The 19,827-nt window shown below is 43.1% G+C and overlaps 1 protein-coding gene across 1 annotated transcript in view; it reads right to left on the reverse strand.

The window, feature by feature from the left end:
* The window catches only part of Fam13a (family with sequence similarity 13 member A), a 92,119-nt gene that overhangs the window by 18,505 nt on the left and 53,787 nt on the right, over positions 1 to 19,827 (reverse strand). The window contains exons 8-13 of the mRNA XM_036181295.1: positions 11,765 to 11,912; positions 3,534 to 3,738; positions 2,902 to 3,040; positions 2,219 to 2,300; positions 1,221 to 1,441; positions 448 to 531 (exon numbers count right to left, since the gene is read on the reverse strand). Of these exons, the coding sequence (XP_036037188.1) occupies positions 448 to 531; positions 1,221 to 1,441; positions 2,219 to 2,300; positions 2,902 to 3,040; positions 3,534 to 3,738; positions 11,765 to 11,912 (879 nt within the window). The remainder of the gene's footprint in view (positions 1 to 447; positions 532 to 1,220; positions 1,442 to 2,218; positions 2,301 to 2,901; positions 3,041 to 3,533; positions 3,739 to 11,764; positions 11,913 to 19,827) is intronic.

Below are 19,827 nucleotides of genomic sequence, written 5' to 3' on the forward strand. Positions count from 1 at the left end.
TGACATGATAAAAAGCCAAAACTACAATTTGGACTTCACACTTTGGGTTCTACACACCGACAGGATCCTTTAGAAATGCTAGCTGTGTCCTGCATTGCAGAGTAATAGTTTTATGACACCTTGTTCAAGCTTAATCCCTTTATGATATGGCCGGGAAGCTTAGAGTCAACTGCAGCTTATGGGGGGCTGACTTGGGCAGGAGATCACTTTCCTTCAGAATTTTATGCACCCTATACACTCCCTCCCATCCTTTACCTTTCTTCCCTTTCAATAGAATATTAGCAACTTAAGTTTAGTTGCAGACTAATATTTGTTGGAATTCAATTAAATTCAAGGTCTAATACTTTGGAAGGCATGTACTAGAGGCCCTATTTCCTAGATGGCACTAAATTGTAGAAACTTTCCTAAACCAGACAACTGATCCTCATGAGAAGGTACATCACATACCGGCCTCCCGTGGATGCTTTCATAGTATAGAAGCGCTTTCTGCAGGGCCACTTTCTCATTAGCAATCTGGTCCTTGGTCATATCCTGTGTCAACACAATGGTAAGAAATAAAACATGGGAAGCACATTTGAGCACATCCCACCTTCTTTATTTTGTCAAGCTCATCTAAAGGAAGGGTTAAAATGCTCTCCCAAAGCTCACATAGGAATGAGAGAGCCTCTTGACCTCCCCCCAGAAACACAGAGTGCACAGCACCATTGTTACCAGCTACCTGGGACACCCACATGGCAGGAAAGACCCACTGAAGACACGCACTGAGTTTAACGGACCCAGCAATAGCTGTAGTTAGAGGCTACATACTCTTAAATATTTGCATATAATCCTGCTACTCAGAGAGTCAAGCCATCTATTAACCTCAATAAGTTCATTCTACTGTGGAGTCAATAGAGCAATCTGCTTCCAATCGGTAGTCAGAAACCAGAGTACCCACAGGTGAAACACTCCAGCTTTCCTATGCTTCGGTATGTGTGTGGGAAGTTTTAAAAGGTACTTGTTGGGATTCATGTGACATGCCCTGCCCCTTGTCCTCTTTCCCCTTTCACTGGGCATAATGTTGTCACACCAGGAGACAGCAGAGGAGAGGAACTACTGGCTGGGAAGCGAGCTGCAGGAGGTAAGTGTGGTAAAGATATCAACAGCAATCTGCATGGCCTGTGTTCTCACTGCACTGGCTTAGGATGGGTGTTCCCCCAGGCTCCCGAACAGCATCATACCTTAATGTCCTCAGGACGGCTAGACTCCTCTCTCTTCTCTTGGAGCTTCCTCTGTATGCATTCCAGTGTAGCTTCAACGCTGGGCCTGATGGCTTTATCCACCAGTTCTTGCTTCTTCTCATCTTCCTTTTCTAGCTGGGAACCAAAGCTCTTGGGGAGTGTGTTGCTTCGTTGCCGTGTCCTGGGGGTGAGGTCCTCTTCAGAGATCTTTAGTTTTGACTCTAGGCAGTTAGATTTGGAAACAGAGATCCATGAGGCTGAGGTTGGCTGGACCCGGATTGCTTTTACTGCCATGTCAATAACTGTTTAGCTCTGACTTCTTTTCAGAGAGTATTGAATTATAGTGTAAGAGAAAATCCCTGGATCATTACACAAACTAAACTAATAGGCTCTTTCTGGATCTTCAGAAATGTTTCCCAAACTCTAATTCCTAGGAAAGTGTGAGCTTTTAGCACCTGATTTTTGGCTACATAGGCTTGGGCTCTGAGTTCAGAAATGGACAGTTTCAGTGCATTCTCTTAGGGCATATAGATGTGCTGATCCAAAACCAGACAGTGGCTGTTGTTTTTCATCCAACCTACATACCCCATTTTATTTATTCCATTTAGTTGTTTCTGTGACCAGCCCCTAAATACAGCAAGCTGTCTGAGGGAAAGGGCCCTCACTCTTCTCATAGATTCATCTCTGATGAGATGATTTCTAACCCTCCAGCAAGTGCACCTTTAGATTAAACTGCTGTTTCAGAAGTATTGATGTGAAACCACCCTTCTAGAAGTGTGTGGAAATGAAGACAGGTTGAGGAATTCATATCTTATCTGGTCTGGTTTGATGTGAGACTATACAAAGTGTTGGGATGGTGTCCCATAAAGACCTGGGAGAACTGAGAAGTGTCTTCAGGCTGGAGGCACCCCAATGATGACACTCAGAAGTACCCACAGGATTTGGCTCCTGGTTTGTTACACATCAGACTATGCCAGTGGGTCCACAACTTAACCTACCTTTAAGCTGTTTCCGGAATTTGGCCAAGTCATTTGTCCACTTCAGAACCTCCGGGTTGGCTGCTTTATCGCTGTGGGAGGGCTGGGAAAAGAAAGTCTAGAGTAAATATTTTACTCCTTGTTTCTGATACTCCCACAGACTTCCTTAAGGGCAAAGTAACGAACCTTTATGACCATGGACTCCTGTGAGGTCCATATCTCCTTTTCTACTATTTCTATGTCTCAGCTAATGGGGCTAGCGAGAAGGTGAGGGAGTTTGTGGGCTTACACTGCAACCCCTTTGAAAAATCCCCTCTTGTCCCTGGCTTGGAAAACTAAGACAGAGCCAACAGTGGAGGGAGCCCACAAGGAGGAAACTGTAGGAGATAATCTTGAATCAAATTTCAGCTCAATAAATAAAATTCCCTTCTTTATCAGCTTCTGGTATCCTCTACATCAGTGGTTCTCAACTTTCCTAATACTGTGACTCTTTAATACACATATGGTGACCCCCAACCATAAAATTATTTCATTGCTACTTCATAACTATAATTTTGCTACTGTTAGGATTCGTAATGTAAATATCTGATTATGCAGGATATTTGATTTGTGACCTCCAAGGGGGTCGTGAGCCACAGGTTGAGAGCCACTGCTCTACATGCTGAAGGGTGTGTGGGGGTGAGGAGACCCCACAGAGAACTCACTCTGTACTTCCTCTCTTCTTCAAACCTGTCCTCAAACTTGCGGATCTTCTTTTTAAGGGTCTGGATCCTTCGGGTGAGCTGCACAGGTGTCAGGTCCTCTTGCTCATCATCGTAGGACCCAAGGGAAGAGCTTCTCCGCCTATCAAGAGCATAGTCTGGGTTAGCAGCCCCGTGAAGAACCAGTAATTACAGGAAGGGGCTTTGGGGTATGAGAGTATATAGCACAGAGGAATGAAAACATCTTCTCCCTTTTGATAAAACCAAGTGAATGGGGGTGCATTTTCTGACTTGGAGTTCTGCATATGCCACCTATTAAATAGGTCTGTGTTTCTCTCAGTTCCACTTACATGATCAGAACAATCTGAAATTGACTGTAAGACCAAATGTTAAATTTGACAGAGCTTTAGAAAGGAGGCGCTAATTGGAATTCAATATGAGATCTGCAGTTGGGCAATAGCTCAAATGGAAACTCCAACACAGCTTGTGTCCTAGGATGGAGAACTTCAGGTGTGTCTTTGCACAGATTCCCAACTTAAGTTTTACAAAAGGGCTAGCCATCAGTGGGCTACCCATTCCCTCTGTTCCAATGTCATGTGACTGGTGAAGCTACTTATCAACAGCATTGAACATACCTCATGAAAGAATGGGAATTGGGGGGAGATGGAGGTACTTCTGTGTCATCCAGGTACTGCCTGCTCTGCCCATAGGCATAGAACCTGGGGGACAGCATGGGGTCGCTGTCCTCATCCAGAAGCTGGTGAATCAGGCGCCCAGCCTGTGGGGAGAGGCGAGCTTCGTCAGAGTCCACATTCTCTTGCTGCCAGGAAGGGAGGGGCTCTGGAAAACAGATGCGATTTAAGAGGTGAACACTGTTCTTGAAGGCATCATTACCTTCAAGGTGTCCTGAATGCTTTAGGTTACTACCCACTAAGTGGTTTCTCACTTCAGATCCAAGCTCCAGAGTAGGCACTACGTCTAACTGAAATCACCACTGTACCTCGTGCCCATCACCTGCCTTTATCTCCATTCTTACTTCCTTTCAAAACAGAATTTGCTAGGGCTGCCCTGAGGAACAGCCTGTAAGGTATACAATCCAATTGTGTATAATTCCAATTTCCCCAACAGGTGTGTGAAACCTTTCCAATCAGGATCACCACCGAAAGAGTGATGAGTGTCAGGGAGGGTGCACACAGACCTATGACAATTCTGACGACTAAGAAGCCATGCTAGACTTGTGAGATACTATTTGCCAAGGGTTTACAGTCTCTGTGTGGGTCATTTGGGAAGCCTTCTCCCTGGGCCTCTGTCTAGCACATGGGATTACCATGCTTCTCCCTGTGCCTCTGCCTAGTACATGGGGATTAGCATGCTTCTCCCTGTGCCTCTCTGCACAGTACACGGGATTAGCATGCTTCCCACTGTGCCTCTGCATAGTACACAAGATTAGCATGCTTCTCCCTGTGGTTTGCACTTGTAATTTCAGAATTTGAGGCCTGGAACCCATATGGTGGAAGGAGAGAACCAACTCCTCAAGCTGTTCTCTAAGCTCCACATGTTCACTGTGGCACAGGTGCAATACACGCCCTGCCCTGTACAAAATAAGTAAATATTAAAAAAAAATCTTTAAAACTATATCTAAAAGTTTTCAAAGTAAATCTTGTATGGCATGCCATTTTCCGCTTGTAATACTCTGCATTGGAAGCTTCAAATGCACTTGACATTCAGTGATCTCCATAAGGCCAGTTAATACTTGCCATGACCTTAGCTTCTGGGATCCCCAGAGTTTGAAGAAGTGAACACCTAGCTGCGCCTTCAACTATGAAGCTTAAAAATGTATGCAGCTATATAGAATAAATGTGCTTAAGCTTTGTATCTAGACAGACAAGATTGTAATTCCAGAATAGCAGAGCCAGGCTAACTGCATTCTTAAAACCTTTCACCCTTGGTACATGTTTAGAGTAACCCAGGGAAACAGGTAACAAGTATCAAGATACAAATCCTTAACTCACCTCATATACAGAGTATTTAAGTGAAGGTCCAGACATGACTGCCAAGCAGGCTGACAAACATGTACACACATGTTCATCTACACACACACACACACACACACACACACACACACACACACACACCAGAGTGCACACACTTAAAAGCTGCCCAAATGATTCAAGTGCCCCCCCACCATGATCACCAAGTTTGAGAACTACTGATCCTAGGCTGCTGAGAGACAAGGCTAATGGGATCTGAAGAAGTTAAGAACAAGCCTCGAGCCAGTGAGAAGAGTGGGTCTGCCCTCTTGCCTTCTAACTTCTAAGTCAGCGCTTTGTTTTAGAATGTGCCAGAGCTACCAAATCAGTGATGACTTCTTAAAGCTCAGGAAGACTTCACAGCAAGACAGGAAATCTAAGCATGCTCACCTGAAATACTAAGTCATAAGGAACAAGATATGAAAGGTTTAAAGGAACTCACGCTGTCTGAGAATACAGATTAATATTTTGAAAAATAAAAAATGTTCAAGGGAAAAAAATCCTGTTTATTGAGACTCAAAACATGGGACAATTCGTGTGACTAACCCTGGACACAACCATCTCATTCTTTGGATGAACGGTATTGGTCTCTGTCGGCTAAGTAGCAGGTATAGGACTGAGCAGCTCCATCAACATAAAAGGATAAAAAGCGCCAGGAAAGGAGAGAGCCAGGACAAGGGAAAATCTGGGGGAATCGTAAAGTTTAGTCTTAAGTTGCAGAGGATGAGACTGTTAACTGACCAGGCTGTGTCTCCCATTTCCTAAGACAAAAATGAACTCAGCCTAGACTGGGAGAGGCCTAAGCAGCCATGCAGCTGGCCATAGGCTCTCTACAGAGGAGTAAACAAGGGGAGCGAGAGCTGCTTTGGAGGAATGTGAGGCTTTGATATAACAAAGTATGATGTTGATATTGGCATGAGAGTGTGCTAGTTTGACATTTCTATTCATCACGAAAAAAGAAATACAGTTTGAAAAGATCTTACTTTTGATCCTGATGCCCTCAATTTGAATTTTAATCCAGAAGAATGCATTTTCTAAAATGAAAATGTCTTTGAGTTTTCCACCATTTGGTCTCTATGGTCATGAATTCATTATAAACAGACTGAATTAAGAGTGGCGCTTGGCAGCTAACCTGAAGCCATCTATCCATTTTCTCCTTTTTTTTTTTTCTCAAGACAGGGTTTCTCTGTGTAGCCTTGCACCTTTCCTGGAACTCACTCTGTAGCCCAGGCTGACCTCGAACTCACAGAGATCTGTCTGCCTCTGCCTCCCGAGTGCTGGGATTAAAGGCATGCGCCACTACCGCCCGGCCCATCTTCTCCTTTAATATAATTATTTTGTGTGTCTGTCATGGAGCAGTCAATTTAATGACAAACAAAACAAGCAAACAAAAACAAGTAAACAGAAAATGCAAATACATCCTTTCCCAGAATTACCAATGTTGACTAGGAAATAGAACAGCTGAGGACATCGTAGCATTTTCCCACTAAAACACATAGGCAGAGTAGATGGATCCATTATTGAAAGAGATGTAAAGTCATTGTGAATTTCAGCTTTAACAACATAGAGGACTGTCGCATCATTGGTGTTCAGGTGGAACAGAAGTGGAGAGCTCCCCACTTCTGCGACATGGAACACTTACGTGAGTGTCCCCTTTCCTCCCTTCTATAACTGTTTCAAATTTAAAGGAGCCCAAACTGACATGTAGCACATATCCCATATTCTAAAGAGTCAATACAGCCAGTTCCACATTTTAGTCTGAAATAGTCTAGCTTACATTTGCTAATATTCACCCAACTAGGCAGTCAGGTAACTTCCCTGAATAGTGTGAAGCATGGTGTATGCAATTTCATTACTTTAGAGAGAGCCAGTTTTGGGGATGCACCACCAGCCATTTCTAATGGCTGCTTGACAAGTATTTTAGATTTAGTAACTCTAGAGGATTGGAACAAGGATACTGCAAAAGTATTCACAGGGACAAGAGAAAAGATAGAAGGCTTCACACTTAACTTTTCTCCCACAGCAGGCCATAAAGTGAGCACATGTTCATTTTCAAATAAAAATTCCTTCAGTACACTCACAATGAACTCTAGATATAATCATGATTCTTTTTTATTAAAAATAATTCATTCAGGTCATTTGACATCATAGCAGGTCATCCGAAATAACAAATACAAAAGCTGTGTTCCGGCTATATTAGGTGATAAGAATAGGTTCTGAGGAGTCTTAATTCAGATACCACAGTCCACAGGGGCATCAGGGGAAAGAACCCATGAGAGGAAGGACTTCACCTCTGGTGCAGGGCATTGAGACAGCTGCACTCTGTTATCTGGATGGAGCCATTGTCTATATAAAAGAAACTGGTTATTGGAATGACTTACTTATAAGAAATCTGGACAAAATTAAGGGAGATGATATTTTCCTCGCTTCTTTTTTTCAACTATGTTATTTAGAGCCATTACTGTTTGGCACAATGTCATAACTCTCCTTTTAGTTCAAAGAAGGGCTTGTACATCTCAGACATGGAAAGACAGAGGTCACAAGGGACCTCTACATTCTTTTTAGTGTCCCATAATTCAACCTTAGAACAACGGTAGTCTTACTAAATTGTTCAAAAAGTCTTTCAACTACCAGATTTATAAGGAACTTCAGCAGTCAGCTGTATCAAGGCCAGATTTGATTTTTTTTTTTTTTTTAAGGCTCATGCATCTGTTTTGCTTCTATCTGCAAAGTTAAGAAGCAGGTCCCCAATTAGTCTGCTTAAATTATTGAACAGAATAGGGCTGATGACTTCAACCAACAGGAACAATGCTATTTGAGGCGACTGACCTAGGGGCTTACCCATTTACACATAGTTTCTTCTGTTTGTTTTTTTCCAGACGGGGTTTCTCTGTGTAGCCTTGGCTGGTCTTGGAATTCACTCTAGACCAGACTGGCTTCAGATTCACAGAAATATGCCTGCCTCTGCCTCCCGAGTGATGGGATTAAAGGGGTGTGCCACCGCTGCCCAGCTTCACATAGTTTCTTAATCAGTTACTAATGTACCACCCTGCCTGTCTTCTGTTCCTCACATGTCTCAGAGACAGCTATCATCAAGACCCTGCCAGGTGCCCAGCTGCTCTCTCTTCAAGTGTGGCATTTCCCAGGCCAGGGTCTAGCTTACTACAAAAAAAAAAAAAGGAATGGAGGTTAGTGTGAATGGGCAGCACTTGGTAAATACATGAGGACCTGCCTAGTTATTACTGATTTTGCTTCTTTGAAAAATAATTAGTTCTTTGAGAATTTCATACAAAATATTGGCTGAATTTTCCCCCAAAAGTATATTTAGATATATTTGTGGAAGAGAAATGCAGTAATATTTACATGGTACCCATAGGATGTGGAAGACAGCAGGTATTAGCTCATTTAGTCCTTGCTAAACAATGACTATATTTATTATGTATTATTATTTGCTGTTGTTGTTACACCTAGTCAAGGACAACGGAATCAAGTCAAAATGGAGACAGATTTTCTAATTTGCCTACAGAGCTGATCAAGCAGCAGAGCCAGGATTTGACCCAAGAGTTTGGCTCTTAGCTGCTTTATTTGATGGGATGCCTGATTAGTATTGCTTGGGCATGAGCAAGAAGTTAGAAGATGCTCAGCTTTCTTAATTGTACAATGGGAGGGTTCAACTGGAGATCTTCTAAGATTGCTTGCTTCTCCATGATTCTTCTAAAATACTTAAAAACAAAACAAAACAAAACCATGGATGGATGGATGGATGGATGGATGGATTGTGTTTGTGTGCACTGTGGTGCATATGTGGAGGACAGAGGACAACTTGGGGGCTTGCTTTTCTACTTCCACGATGCAAGTTCTGGGGCCTGAACTCAGGTCCTCAGACTTGGTGACAAGTGCCCTTGCCCACTGAGCCACCTTGCTAGCCTCTCTTTATGACCCTTATGGAGAATTTCTCTCCAAAATTGTTGTCCATTGTAAGTAATAAGTGAGAAAAACTAAGCGCTTTGTGACTTTGAAAAAAAATGTCCTCTTAGCTATTTGTGGTGGTCAACACCTGTTAATCCCAGCACGTGGAAGGCTGAGGTAGGAGGAACTTGAATTCAGGGCCAGCCTGTGCTATAGGGTCTCACTCTGTAGCACAGGCTGGCCTCAGAGCTGTGGTGACTGCTGCCTCAGTCTCCCCACATTGGGATTGCAAGTGTGAGCTACCATTCTCAGGTCAAAGTGCTCTTTACACCTAATTTCAGGGCAGGTAAAGTACAGTTGTATGTTTAAGTCTCATATAAATCGGCATGCATGGGACTTGGTAACATTTTAATTACACAGTTCCAATTACCTTTCAGTATTAGATCATGCCTTTGATTTGTGTATCCATTTAACTTTGAAGACTTGAAACCCTGACACCAAAAAGAATATGGCATGGTAGATTACATAATGTGTCGTAAAATATGAAGGCAAGTTGACTACAGGCCAGCAAGCAGGATGAGATGGGCCCTGTGTTCACTTCTCAAGGGTTCCACTCGGTAGTCCATGGAATCTACTTACTGTTTCAATCTCTTCCATTGTTCCCTTGATTCCTAAGCTTAAGGACTTGGAGAGCCTTATTTCCCAGGCACACGAAACTCCAACCACACCCATTCATGCCACCCTACATCAGCTGACCCTTCCTGGCTACACACCAGACTGTGACCAATGACACAGGCCAGTAAGCAGGCATGCAAACATGGAGTGTCCCTCCACACAGCGACTTGAGGGTTGTTGGAGGCTCAGTGTGGCTATTGGTTTGTGCAGTCTGGTAATTACTGCCTTGCTTTTGTGTGCACGACTTGAACCAGTGTCAAGCTATTTGCTATTAGAAAAACACCTTTTCATGCGTCACTGAGGCTATAAACAAGATGATTTTCTAGCCACCAAATTGGTTGTTGCCATTTAATCTAGCTTTACACATTGGTTCCTTTATTTTGACTATACTTATGGTCATGTTCCTGTTATAAAGCTATTTGGAAATTAAAATAGGTCATTTTAAAAAAGGTTACCGAGAGCAATAAACAAACAGCCAAAGTGACCTTGAAAAATAAATCCCTGTAGATTTGAAAGGTGTAGAAGTTCAACTACAAATGCCAGTGTAATTGGAAAAAGGAATAGTCGCAACAATTTGCATGGAGCCAAAGTCCCACACTCCAAACAGCCTGTAAAGTGCATTTGCCCAATAACCTTTTAGAAAACATCCTGCCCAGCCTTCTAAAGAAGATGCTGGTTCCTCCATATTTTTATTCTCTGCAAAATAATTATTTAAAGTAATAGAATGGTTTCTAAGAAACTCTAAATTGACTTTCAACCATTCTGGAGCATGTGTTCAGCTTTATTTTAGGTTATTTGTGTTGAGAGAGAGATTTGAATTTATGATTAACCAAGAGAAATAATCAAACCAAGTCCAGTCCATTTCAGGGGATGAGCAGGAAGCAGCTGCGGCTCATTTGAATTCTGGCTCCAATTTCTTCTTCTCATTAAAAAAAATCTATAAGATAGGCCGAATCACTGAAACTCAAACTCATTTATTTATTTTTGCTTTTGCTATTATGTGGGCAACAGTGAGCACTCTGGGGCTCTTGCGGGTAGAGAAGGCAGGTTGTTGTGAATTTATAGATTAAAAAGACATATGATTACTTCAAAGTGGGCAAAAATGAACCATAAACCAATTGATATGCAGAAATAGATCAGTTAAATTTAATATGACATGAAGCAAGTCAGCCATGCCCTCTTTTGTTCTCTGAATATTTTGAGTTGGCATGATGTGACAAAATTTCAGATCTGCTGCCTAACTACATGAAAACAACCAAAACGGATTTCTTAGATTACAGGAGGAAAGTGAAAATAAAACAGTCTTTCACAAAGCCCCGCAGGCCAGGACGATAACTAGGTCAACTTTTCACATGTGGGCTTTTCAGACGGACTTTGATCATTGGATGGAAAAAGAAGAGTGGGTCTGGATAGCGGGCAGGGCACACAAGCACCTGCAGGGCTGCTTTCCATAGTTGTGACCCTCTGCTAAGTCACTGCCTTAAGTTCCGCTGCTGTTCTGAAGCCAGGAGCCCATTTCTCCCTGGCTGTGGCCTTCAGAGACTCACTCTAGCGAGCGCGGACAAGGGTTTGAGTGTAGACAGAAGGATAAAGAAGGCACCTTGATTGGAACTGCTGTCGGGCCCTCTCTGACAGAGTTTTGATAAAGCTAACTTCTTCCTCAAAGCAAATTTCTGACGTTTTCACCAGACCTCTCTGGGGGAAAAAAAAATAAAAATCTAAAACCGTGTTTTTAGCATTCAGTGTTCTCGTTAGTGTGTGTTAACCTGATTGTTTTTTAAATGCATACGTTAAAAGATAGAAGAAAAGCAAAGAAAAACATCTTTCTCGACAACTTGGAAGGTGTACTGCTGGAAGTGAGTGATGTAGCGGGTGACTGGTAGGTAGCAGGGGGGCAGCTGGGGCGTGGGGGTGGTGCATGAGGTAGTGGGTGGCCGGCTTTCTGCGGCATACCACAAGCAGGGGCAGCATGCTTGGCAGGTTTAAAAATATACTGCAAGGTGCAACCAGGACAAAGAGCATGCCTATCTTCCTTTCTTGTACTGCGACTACCTAGGCAGCTCTATACACAGCCTGCTCCTGTGCTCCCTGGTAAAGAATTTTCAGTTATTTCTTTATAGTAACTCAGCTTCTTCTGCATGCATAGCTCTTACTCTCATCCTCACAGGCATGCAGTCACACGCCTTGCATGTACTTATTCATATTGATTTCTTTTCAATGCCAAACAATCCAAATGGCAGAGGATCACTTACCTTCCCAGTTCTTCTCATGGCACAATGCTGTCAGGTCCAATGGGGGCATTTCGGGGACAAAGCTCTCCTGCTGATCATCGGCATCTTGATTCCTCTGTTGTTTGGTGTCAGATATACTGGGATGCTCCTGAATCTTCATTGTGGGGCTCTGCAATAACAGCACAATGTCCCCCAATAGCTACTGTTCACCAAAATGCAAAAACATTTGCAGCGATTCCACGCCTTCTGAACGTAACCTCCCCAGCCACAGCTGCTAACACTTCCATTGCAGAAATAAAACCCGGCGTTAGATGCCCCGTGGGCACTATCTGGCTACTCTCATGCAGAAAGCCACTGTCCATCTGTCAGCCTTTAACTTTTCTTCTTGTGGGGAGAGGCAAGATGATTTCCTTAGGCTGCTCCTCCAGATGACTTCAGACTGCTGACAGGTCTTGAATGATTACCGACTGAGACCAGGAAGGAGGAGAAGGAGTTTATGTTTCTTAAAGGAGCACAGCCGGCCCACCAGATAGTAAACAACAACAAAAACCTGGCCCCGGTTGCTAAGGCTGCAGCAGCAACACAGTGCGTCTGGCAAGCAGTGTCTTTGCCGCTTAGGTAAACATTCCTGCAAGGACAGGGGCAGAAGCTGGGGCACCACACGCCTCTGAACCCTCAGGCTTAGATCGATTCAACGGGGCTGTTTTCTCTAGAGTGTGGGGAGAACAGACTATTTATGGAGGCGCTCTGGGTATTAAAGTATTGTTGCGCAAATTCATGGCACGGGTTTGGTGTTTCATCTCAGCTAGCAGTGAGGACTAGACCCTGAAAACAAGCCAAGGTTACAGGGAGAACAATCTTCCCCTCCCAGGAAAAAAAGTAAGAGCTGGCAAGTCGGTGATTTGTAATTTATCTTACAAATATGTAACTGCCAGTTGTTTTTCTAATTATTCATGTACCTTAAAGCTGCATTTGGCTCTGCCACAGGCAGCATGGGCACCTGGCGAGGACATCTGATGGGAGGGAACCTTTCCTAAAAGGCAGACATGTATGCTGAATGCTTCTGTGTGTATGTTTAAAATAGCACTTAAATTAATTCTTTTGCATCAAAATTGTCTTGATTTACCTTGTTCTCCTGGCATATTGCAAATTAAGCTATTCTGTCTCTGCCTGCTTTCATAAAATCATACATGACTATGCTTAAATCATTTTACTCAAAAATGTACTTTTCAAGTAGCACAGATCTGCACAAAAATATTTTCTTGGGGGCCAATGAACATTTATTTTTAGTTATCCTATTATTAATTGAAAAAAAGCCCCAAGAACATCTGGAAATCATAAGTGAATTCACTAATGTAGGAGATGTTGTTATTCTTAAAATAAAGTGCTATTTAAGACTTTGAGTTCCTTTTAGTAGCTGTCCGACCCACTTTGAGATCACAGGGGAATACTCAGTGCTTTTGTACTATTCTGTTTCTACTGAGTGAAGTATTTTCTTCACACTGGGAACAGAACAAAACTTCAGCAAGGCCGAGGTGAGTAGCAGCATCATGTGAAAACACCATGGCAACCTTACACTCTAGGGCATTCTGAGCATGTTATCTGTCTATTAGGAGACAGCCACATTACAGAAACCATTTGTTTCTTGAGTTTAGCCTAAGTGGACCAAGGCTGAAGGCATCAATCTGGTACCCAGCTTTTAGATGTTCTACGGACAATCAGTCAAAAGTTGTGTGTAAACATGTGAGTTTATATGACTATAAATGTGTAAGACAGAGGAATGGAACGTGTATATAGTAAATAACCTTGTAAAGTTCTGGGACAATCTAAGAAGTTCTAATCAAAGCCTAATCTAATCATAGCCAACAACAGAAAAAAGAGAACAGCCAGACAGAAGCCATCATTCTGTCTGTTGTTATAAGGCACCATGCAAAGACCAACAAGTAAAACGCCAGGCCCTCAAACTGCTAGCGAGGTGACTAGGAGACACAGTGTGTATGGCTGGATTTTAGGTAAGACACACCATATCGAAAGATGGGACACATGTACGCATCATGGAAAAAAAAAATCAGCAAACAGAGCTACCAGTGTGTTTGCCATTGATCATCATCAGCAGTTGACTCAGGAAACTGAGGTGGGTGGAAAGGCCGTAGAAGAGGGCACATCACATAGAAAGAAGAGGTGGGCTAGTATGAAGGCCAGCAAAGCTGGAGGAGGGGTTCCAAGGTGGCCAGCCCCAAGGTTAAGAAGGGGCAGGCAGATGACCGCAGTGCCAGAAGCAGAGACAAGGCTGACAGACCCCATATGCCGGGCTAAGCACAGCATAATTAAGTGTCCAATGGTGCTGCCTGACTCAGTGGTTAAGAGCACTGTCACCCTTGCAGAGGACCCAGGTTCCATTCTCAGTATCTACATGGTGGCTCCTGCTGTCTGTAACTCCAGTTCACGGGGATCTGAATTCCACTGGCTTCCACACCTACTTCACACACATAATACACAGACATCTGTGCAGGCCAAAATACCCTTGCACATAAAATGAAAGTAAGTAAGTCATTAAAAGTTTCAAAAATAAAAACATCATTAGATTGATGGAGATAAGACAAGGAAAGGTGAGTATGAGTGACAGTGGATGAGGTGTCTTATTTTATATTGAGTGGACAGAGATGGCCTCTTTTCCATAATGATACCTAGGCAGAGGTGTGAAGGAAGTGAGGAAATGGGCTGTCACTGGGAAGAGCATTTCAGGAAGGAGGATGTGAGCATATGGAGCTTTGTTCAACGAGGCCTTACTGTTTTCTATGTGGTTTACAAACAGCAAGCAGTCACTGCATCTGAAGTCCAGTAGGGACAGGCCACCAGGGTGGGCACCACCCAGTGTGGAGCAGGACATCTTGCATAGAGAAACCTAGGGTAACTGAAGTTGATTCTTGGGACAGGGGTGCATACATCCCTCTTCCATACACCTCTCCCAGGTAAGGAAATCATGGACACGCTTGCTCAGCAAGCATGCTCTGTTTCAGTGGGATGTCTGCACAGCTTGGCTCTGTCTTGCTGGACTCTGATCCATCCCTGAGGTTGTTGTTTCACTTGTCCTTTGGTCTTAGCAGCCTGAGTCCTACTTTCCAGCCCATTGGTCTATGAAGCTCATGTGCTCTCCTGGCCTAGGGTTGCCCAATTGGCAACTGCTCAAGAGGGGGCGGTGATGGCAGGTTGCTACTCAGTGGCTGCTCAGGCTCTGGAGCTATGTGCAAGAAGTTAAACTGCTCTTCCTTCCCGTAGGAACCTTGGCGGCGGCCCCTTGTCAGGCAGGCCATACTCTCTAGGAATGCTTATCATAGACACAGCAAATACTGCCTATTTGCTTATCTGCTTCTTCCCTTTGATCATTTGGGTTAACAATGTCAAGGACAGTCTCAAATACCAAAATAGTTTTGGTTTAAATTTTTGTTATTTCCACATCAAGTATCTTTAGTTAAACTAAAAATAAGTCAATCGCACATTTTTCAACTCAGAAATACTTCATGCTATGATGTGGAGCACACTGAACTTCAAAATGCTACCTCACATGAATACACAACAAATCTTTGCTTAATGGAATCATGGAGGGCTCACAGAGGATCCAATATAGTAGGCAGATCAGGATGGCTTCTGGAGGCAGAGACCTGAGTTTAAATAGCAACTTTGCTTTGTTAAGACCTGTGAGCCAGCATCTCTGGCCTTCCCGTCCCTTCTCTGACACTGGACTGAGCATCTTAAGGTTGTTGTGAGGAACAAAGGGAAAACATATGCAAACAGATTACCCACTGTAAGGGTAAAGAGATTTCTGTTTCTCCCCCTACTGCTTTCCCCATTCACTTGGCAAATGTTTACTGAATGGGTAGTATGTTCTGGGCAACAGAATTCACAAGTGCATAAGGTATAGAATTCCATGTGGAAGAGCAACATTGAATGTCCAAGTGTCAGTGTCATAGAAGTTATAAAGGGAGAGGGAAGGCTGGCAGAGAGCCAATACAGACAGCTTGTCTCACCTGGGTCTCAGGTGACATTCCACATGCAGGTCCAGGCTATTAACTTAAGGCTTTCAGTCTCACTGTTGAGACTCGGACCTCTCCTGCTTGCTGTGCTCTGCCCCCTTCCTTGGCTTCCGATGACAGCATTTATGTTGTCATTCCTGTCTTTCCCTGGACGGGATTTGGGGACGTGGCTGAGGACTTAGCAGGATGAGGCCAGAGAACACTGGAGGCTGCTGGTCAATGACGCTTTCCCAGGAAAAGCCAGTCTTAACTGGACACGGGAAGCTACCAGCATTCACTGTCTAGCTGATAATAAAGGGGTGCAGACATAACACATCCCCAAGGTTCCCATGTGCCACAAGCTCCAGGGGCTTGTGGTGAGTACTGATTGTCCCATTTCTCAGGGTCAGTGAGAGCTTGGACTTGAGATGGTTGGTGGGACAAGCAACGCTCTGTCTGGCATAGCAAGCCTCAACCTCTTCCTTTCTCCTCTTTTTCTTTTCCTTCGTTTCTTTACTTACTTTTTTGAAGCAGGAGGGAAAAAAAAAGGAAATAGGCTTTTATGATGAATGTCCTGTTTGTTATCAAAAGTATGCTTCTAATCACTCTTAATCAGTGGGCTTAGAAGGCATAAAGAACATAAAAATGTCTTGAAAGAATTTAACATTTCATTGACCTAGAATTCTGGAATAAAATTATCTCTTTCAGATAATGCAATGCTCTTCACACGGTTAATAATTTTTGCTCCTCTTACTTCCACAGCAGAGAGTCATTATAAGTTTATTGTTCGACTATTTCAGGTTTTATATGAACTGTAACATTTTCACAATAGAAAATTGCTTAGCTTGGGGCTGGAGAGAGGGATCAGTGATTAAGAGTGCTTATTCCTCTTTTTTAAAATGTACTTTTCTATTATTAAGAAATTTTCTATTCATTTTACATACCAACCAGAGATCCCCTCCCCTGTCTCCTCCCCCCCCCAGACTCCCTCCCCATCCCACCCTCCATTCCCACCTCCTCCAGGGGGAGGAGTCAGCAGAGCCTGACATGAGGCAGGTCCAAGCCCCTCCCCCTGCACCAAGACTGTGTAAGATGCCCCACCATAGGCAGCGGGCTCCAAAAAGCCCACTCATGTCCTAGGGGGCCCTGGCAGTGAGATCAGGACCCATCCCTAGGGCAAGAGTGCTTACTGCTCTCACAGAGACCCCAAGTTCAATTCCCAGCACCCACATAGGGTAGTTCACAACTGTCTATAATTCCAGCTCTGGGGAGATCTGATGCCTCTGGCCTCCATGGGCATCTGCACTCACAGGCATGTCACATGCAGACATATAATTAAAACAACAAGACTAAACCTTTAAAGAGAAATGCTTAGCTTCCAGAAGGCTCCAACGTGTATGGCCCTTCCACAGCAAGCACAAGTCTAGAAACGGATCCCAGTTATACATTGCAGAAGAGTGGTGGGGATGCTTTCTCTTCCAGATACCTGTGCTTTTTAATGAGTTTCAGAAAGAAAGAACATTCTTGACTCCATGTGTCATAAAACACTCACCACCTCTTAAGTTACCTCTATTCATTCAACCCAAGGAAGATATTTTATTAAAAGTGCCAACCTCTCCAAGGTCTGCCCCAAGAAACCCTGCTTTCATTTGTAGTATTTCGAAGTGACTCAACTTTTCTTTTTCAAATTGTCAAATTGTCAAGTGTCATTAAATAAAGTCTAATTCAAACCTCAGGAGGAAGGAATGAGTAACTCCTGGTGATCAGCACCTTTCCAGGACTCTCCGAGAACCCTCTCTTGGATAAGTTTAGTTGCATAATTAAAATAAAAATGTAAAGACATACAATGAAGGTGCAAGGTTATGATCGTTCTCAATACAGGCCTTGGTACAAGGTACGCAGAAGCTGCCAATTGATATTTGAAAAACCGAAATCACTGTTTTGCCCGCATTTTTACTTTAAGAAGCACACTTAGAAATTTCTGTATGCTTCTCTGTCCCTAGAATAAGGAGCAGGTTTGAGGCTGAGGGTCAGTGTCCCTCAGCTGACAGAACTCTAGTCACAAAAACACCTTTCCAACCTCACAGAGAGCTGACAGTTTTCACAAAGACTTTGTTGTTTGTTTTTCTAGACTGGGTTTCTTTGTGTAGCCCTCCCTGGAACTCACTGTGTAGACCAGGTTGACCTTGATCTCTGAGAGCTGCCTGCTTCTGCCTCCCCAGTGCTGGGATTAAAGGCGTGCACCATCACTGCCTGACCTCAAAGACTCTTAAAGGCCAATATCAGTGGAAACAAAATCATCTTACTGGAAAATGAAATTTCAAAATGAATTCGTTGTAGGCATACAAATTCCAGCAAATTCTTTAGCATCAGCTTGATGCTAGAGGAGACTTGAAACAAAATAATTAATAGTTAATCAGAATTCTAGAAAGGGTGAACAAAGTGTAGACTTTTCATTTCTGGGATGGAAAGACTACCTTTGTTCCAGACGTTTTAGGAAGTGATGTATATAAAATCAGAGCATACCAAAACAAGGGAAAGAACATTTAGAATGGAAAACAAGTCTCCCATTCTTTAATGAATAGTAGTAAAACATCCCATCAAAACAGATATAATTCCAATTGTGTGAAGTAGTGTCTTTTTCTTCAGTGGTGCAGCTTGATGGAGGGTGACAACAGAGCTTAGCCTCGATTTTTCACTCACCATCTAATTTCTTCTCTTATCTGAAGTGACCATGACAGTGATGTTTATTAATAGCGAATGTTTACAGAGTACTAGCAGTGAGCCAGTTGCTGATTGGTGCTACATATGCATGGCACATGTAAGGAGAGGACCTGGCACTCAGGAGAAGAATTTAAGGTCTGTCCCAATGATTGTGCTGTGACCCGGAGACATAGGGAGGCCACTGTGAATTTGAATGCCATTTGGGATTGTGATTTACTATCATGAAGTTCCTTGACAAGACTGCTCTACTCCACTTTATCCCAGGACAGAAGACCTCTCCAGGAGGTTGGCACGCTTTAATGTCAAAGGGCTTTCTGTGAGTCAAGGCAGATGGCAGGGAAAAGAAGGAACATGCTCTTCGACACAGTCCCTAGAGACAAGGGAAGAGCCTCAGCCTCTTGCTTTGGTCCTGTGGATATTTGAGTTGGAAATAAGATATAAGGGAATTATCATAGAAGCAGAAGCTTGAACTCAAACAAGAAGATGATGCAGTCTCCACCTAGGTTAATTTGGGGGAGACAGTCTTGTGATGGAGCTGAACTGTCATCCTTCCTGCCTTAGCCTCCTGGGTGCTGGGATTACAGGCGTGGGGCACCATGTCCAGCTCTCTATCTAGGTTGATGAAGAAGCATACATGACAAGACCTGAGTAGAAGAAATATAAGAAATCTACAGCATTAGTGGGGAAGTTTTCATTAATTTACAGTGGTTTCATGTGAGTGTGTACTTTTCTAAGAAGAAAAGATGCTAAAGATTCTTTGGGTTTTCTTTTTTTTTTCTGGTAGAGATCAAGTCTAGGACACCGTACTTGCTAGATACATACTCTACCACTCAGGTACACCACTCACTTCCATCTGGTACAGCTTTTAGATTCTTAATCTGCTAGACTCAAAGCTCTCGGGGGGCAGTAATTCTGGCTGCAGTTAAACGCCTATTCCCAGCATAGAATATATGGATTTAATATACAGAATTTAATATACATTCTTGAACAACTCCGTTAATAAATTAGGCCGGTCCTCAGCAAGTATTAAGAACTACTCAGCTACAGAGACTATTCTTTCTATATTTCTATATAATTAGTATATCTACATTTAACAATATTTTGAGAAAAGCTTTAATTTTTCCCATAAACATTAAAATTGACACTGAATCTGGAAGCATTCAGGAGTAGAACATACAATATACATATATAAATTTAAAATTCAGGCACTAAACTGAACCAGAAATGGGCACAGGAGAAAATGAGTCCTTGAGTCAGGATGGTGCCACCAAGACAAGATATGCAAGGGCAGGAAAATGAACGAAACTTGGGGATACAGACACTAGGGAGGTAGAGAGTTCATTCTGT

Source organism: Onychomys torridus, chromosome 3 (assembly GCF_903995425.1).
Source record: "Onychomys torridus chromosome 3, mOncTor1.1, whole genome shotgun sequence".
Lineage (NCBI taxonomy): Eukaryota > Metazoa > Chordata > Mammalia > Rodentia > Cricetidae > Onychomys > Onychomys torridus.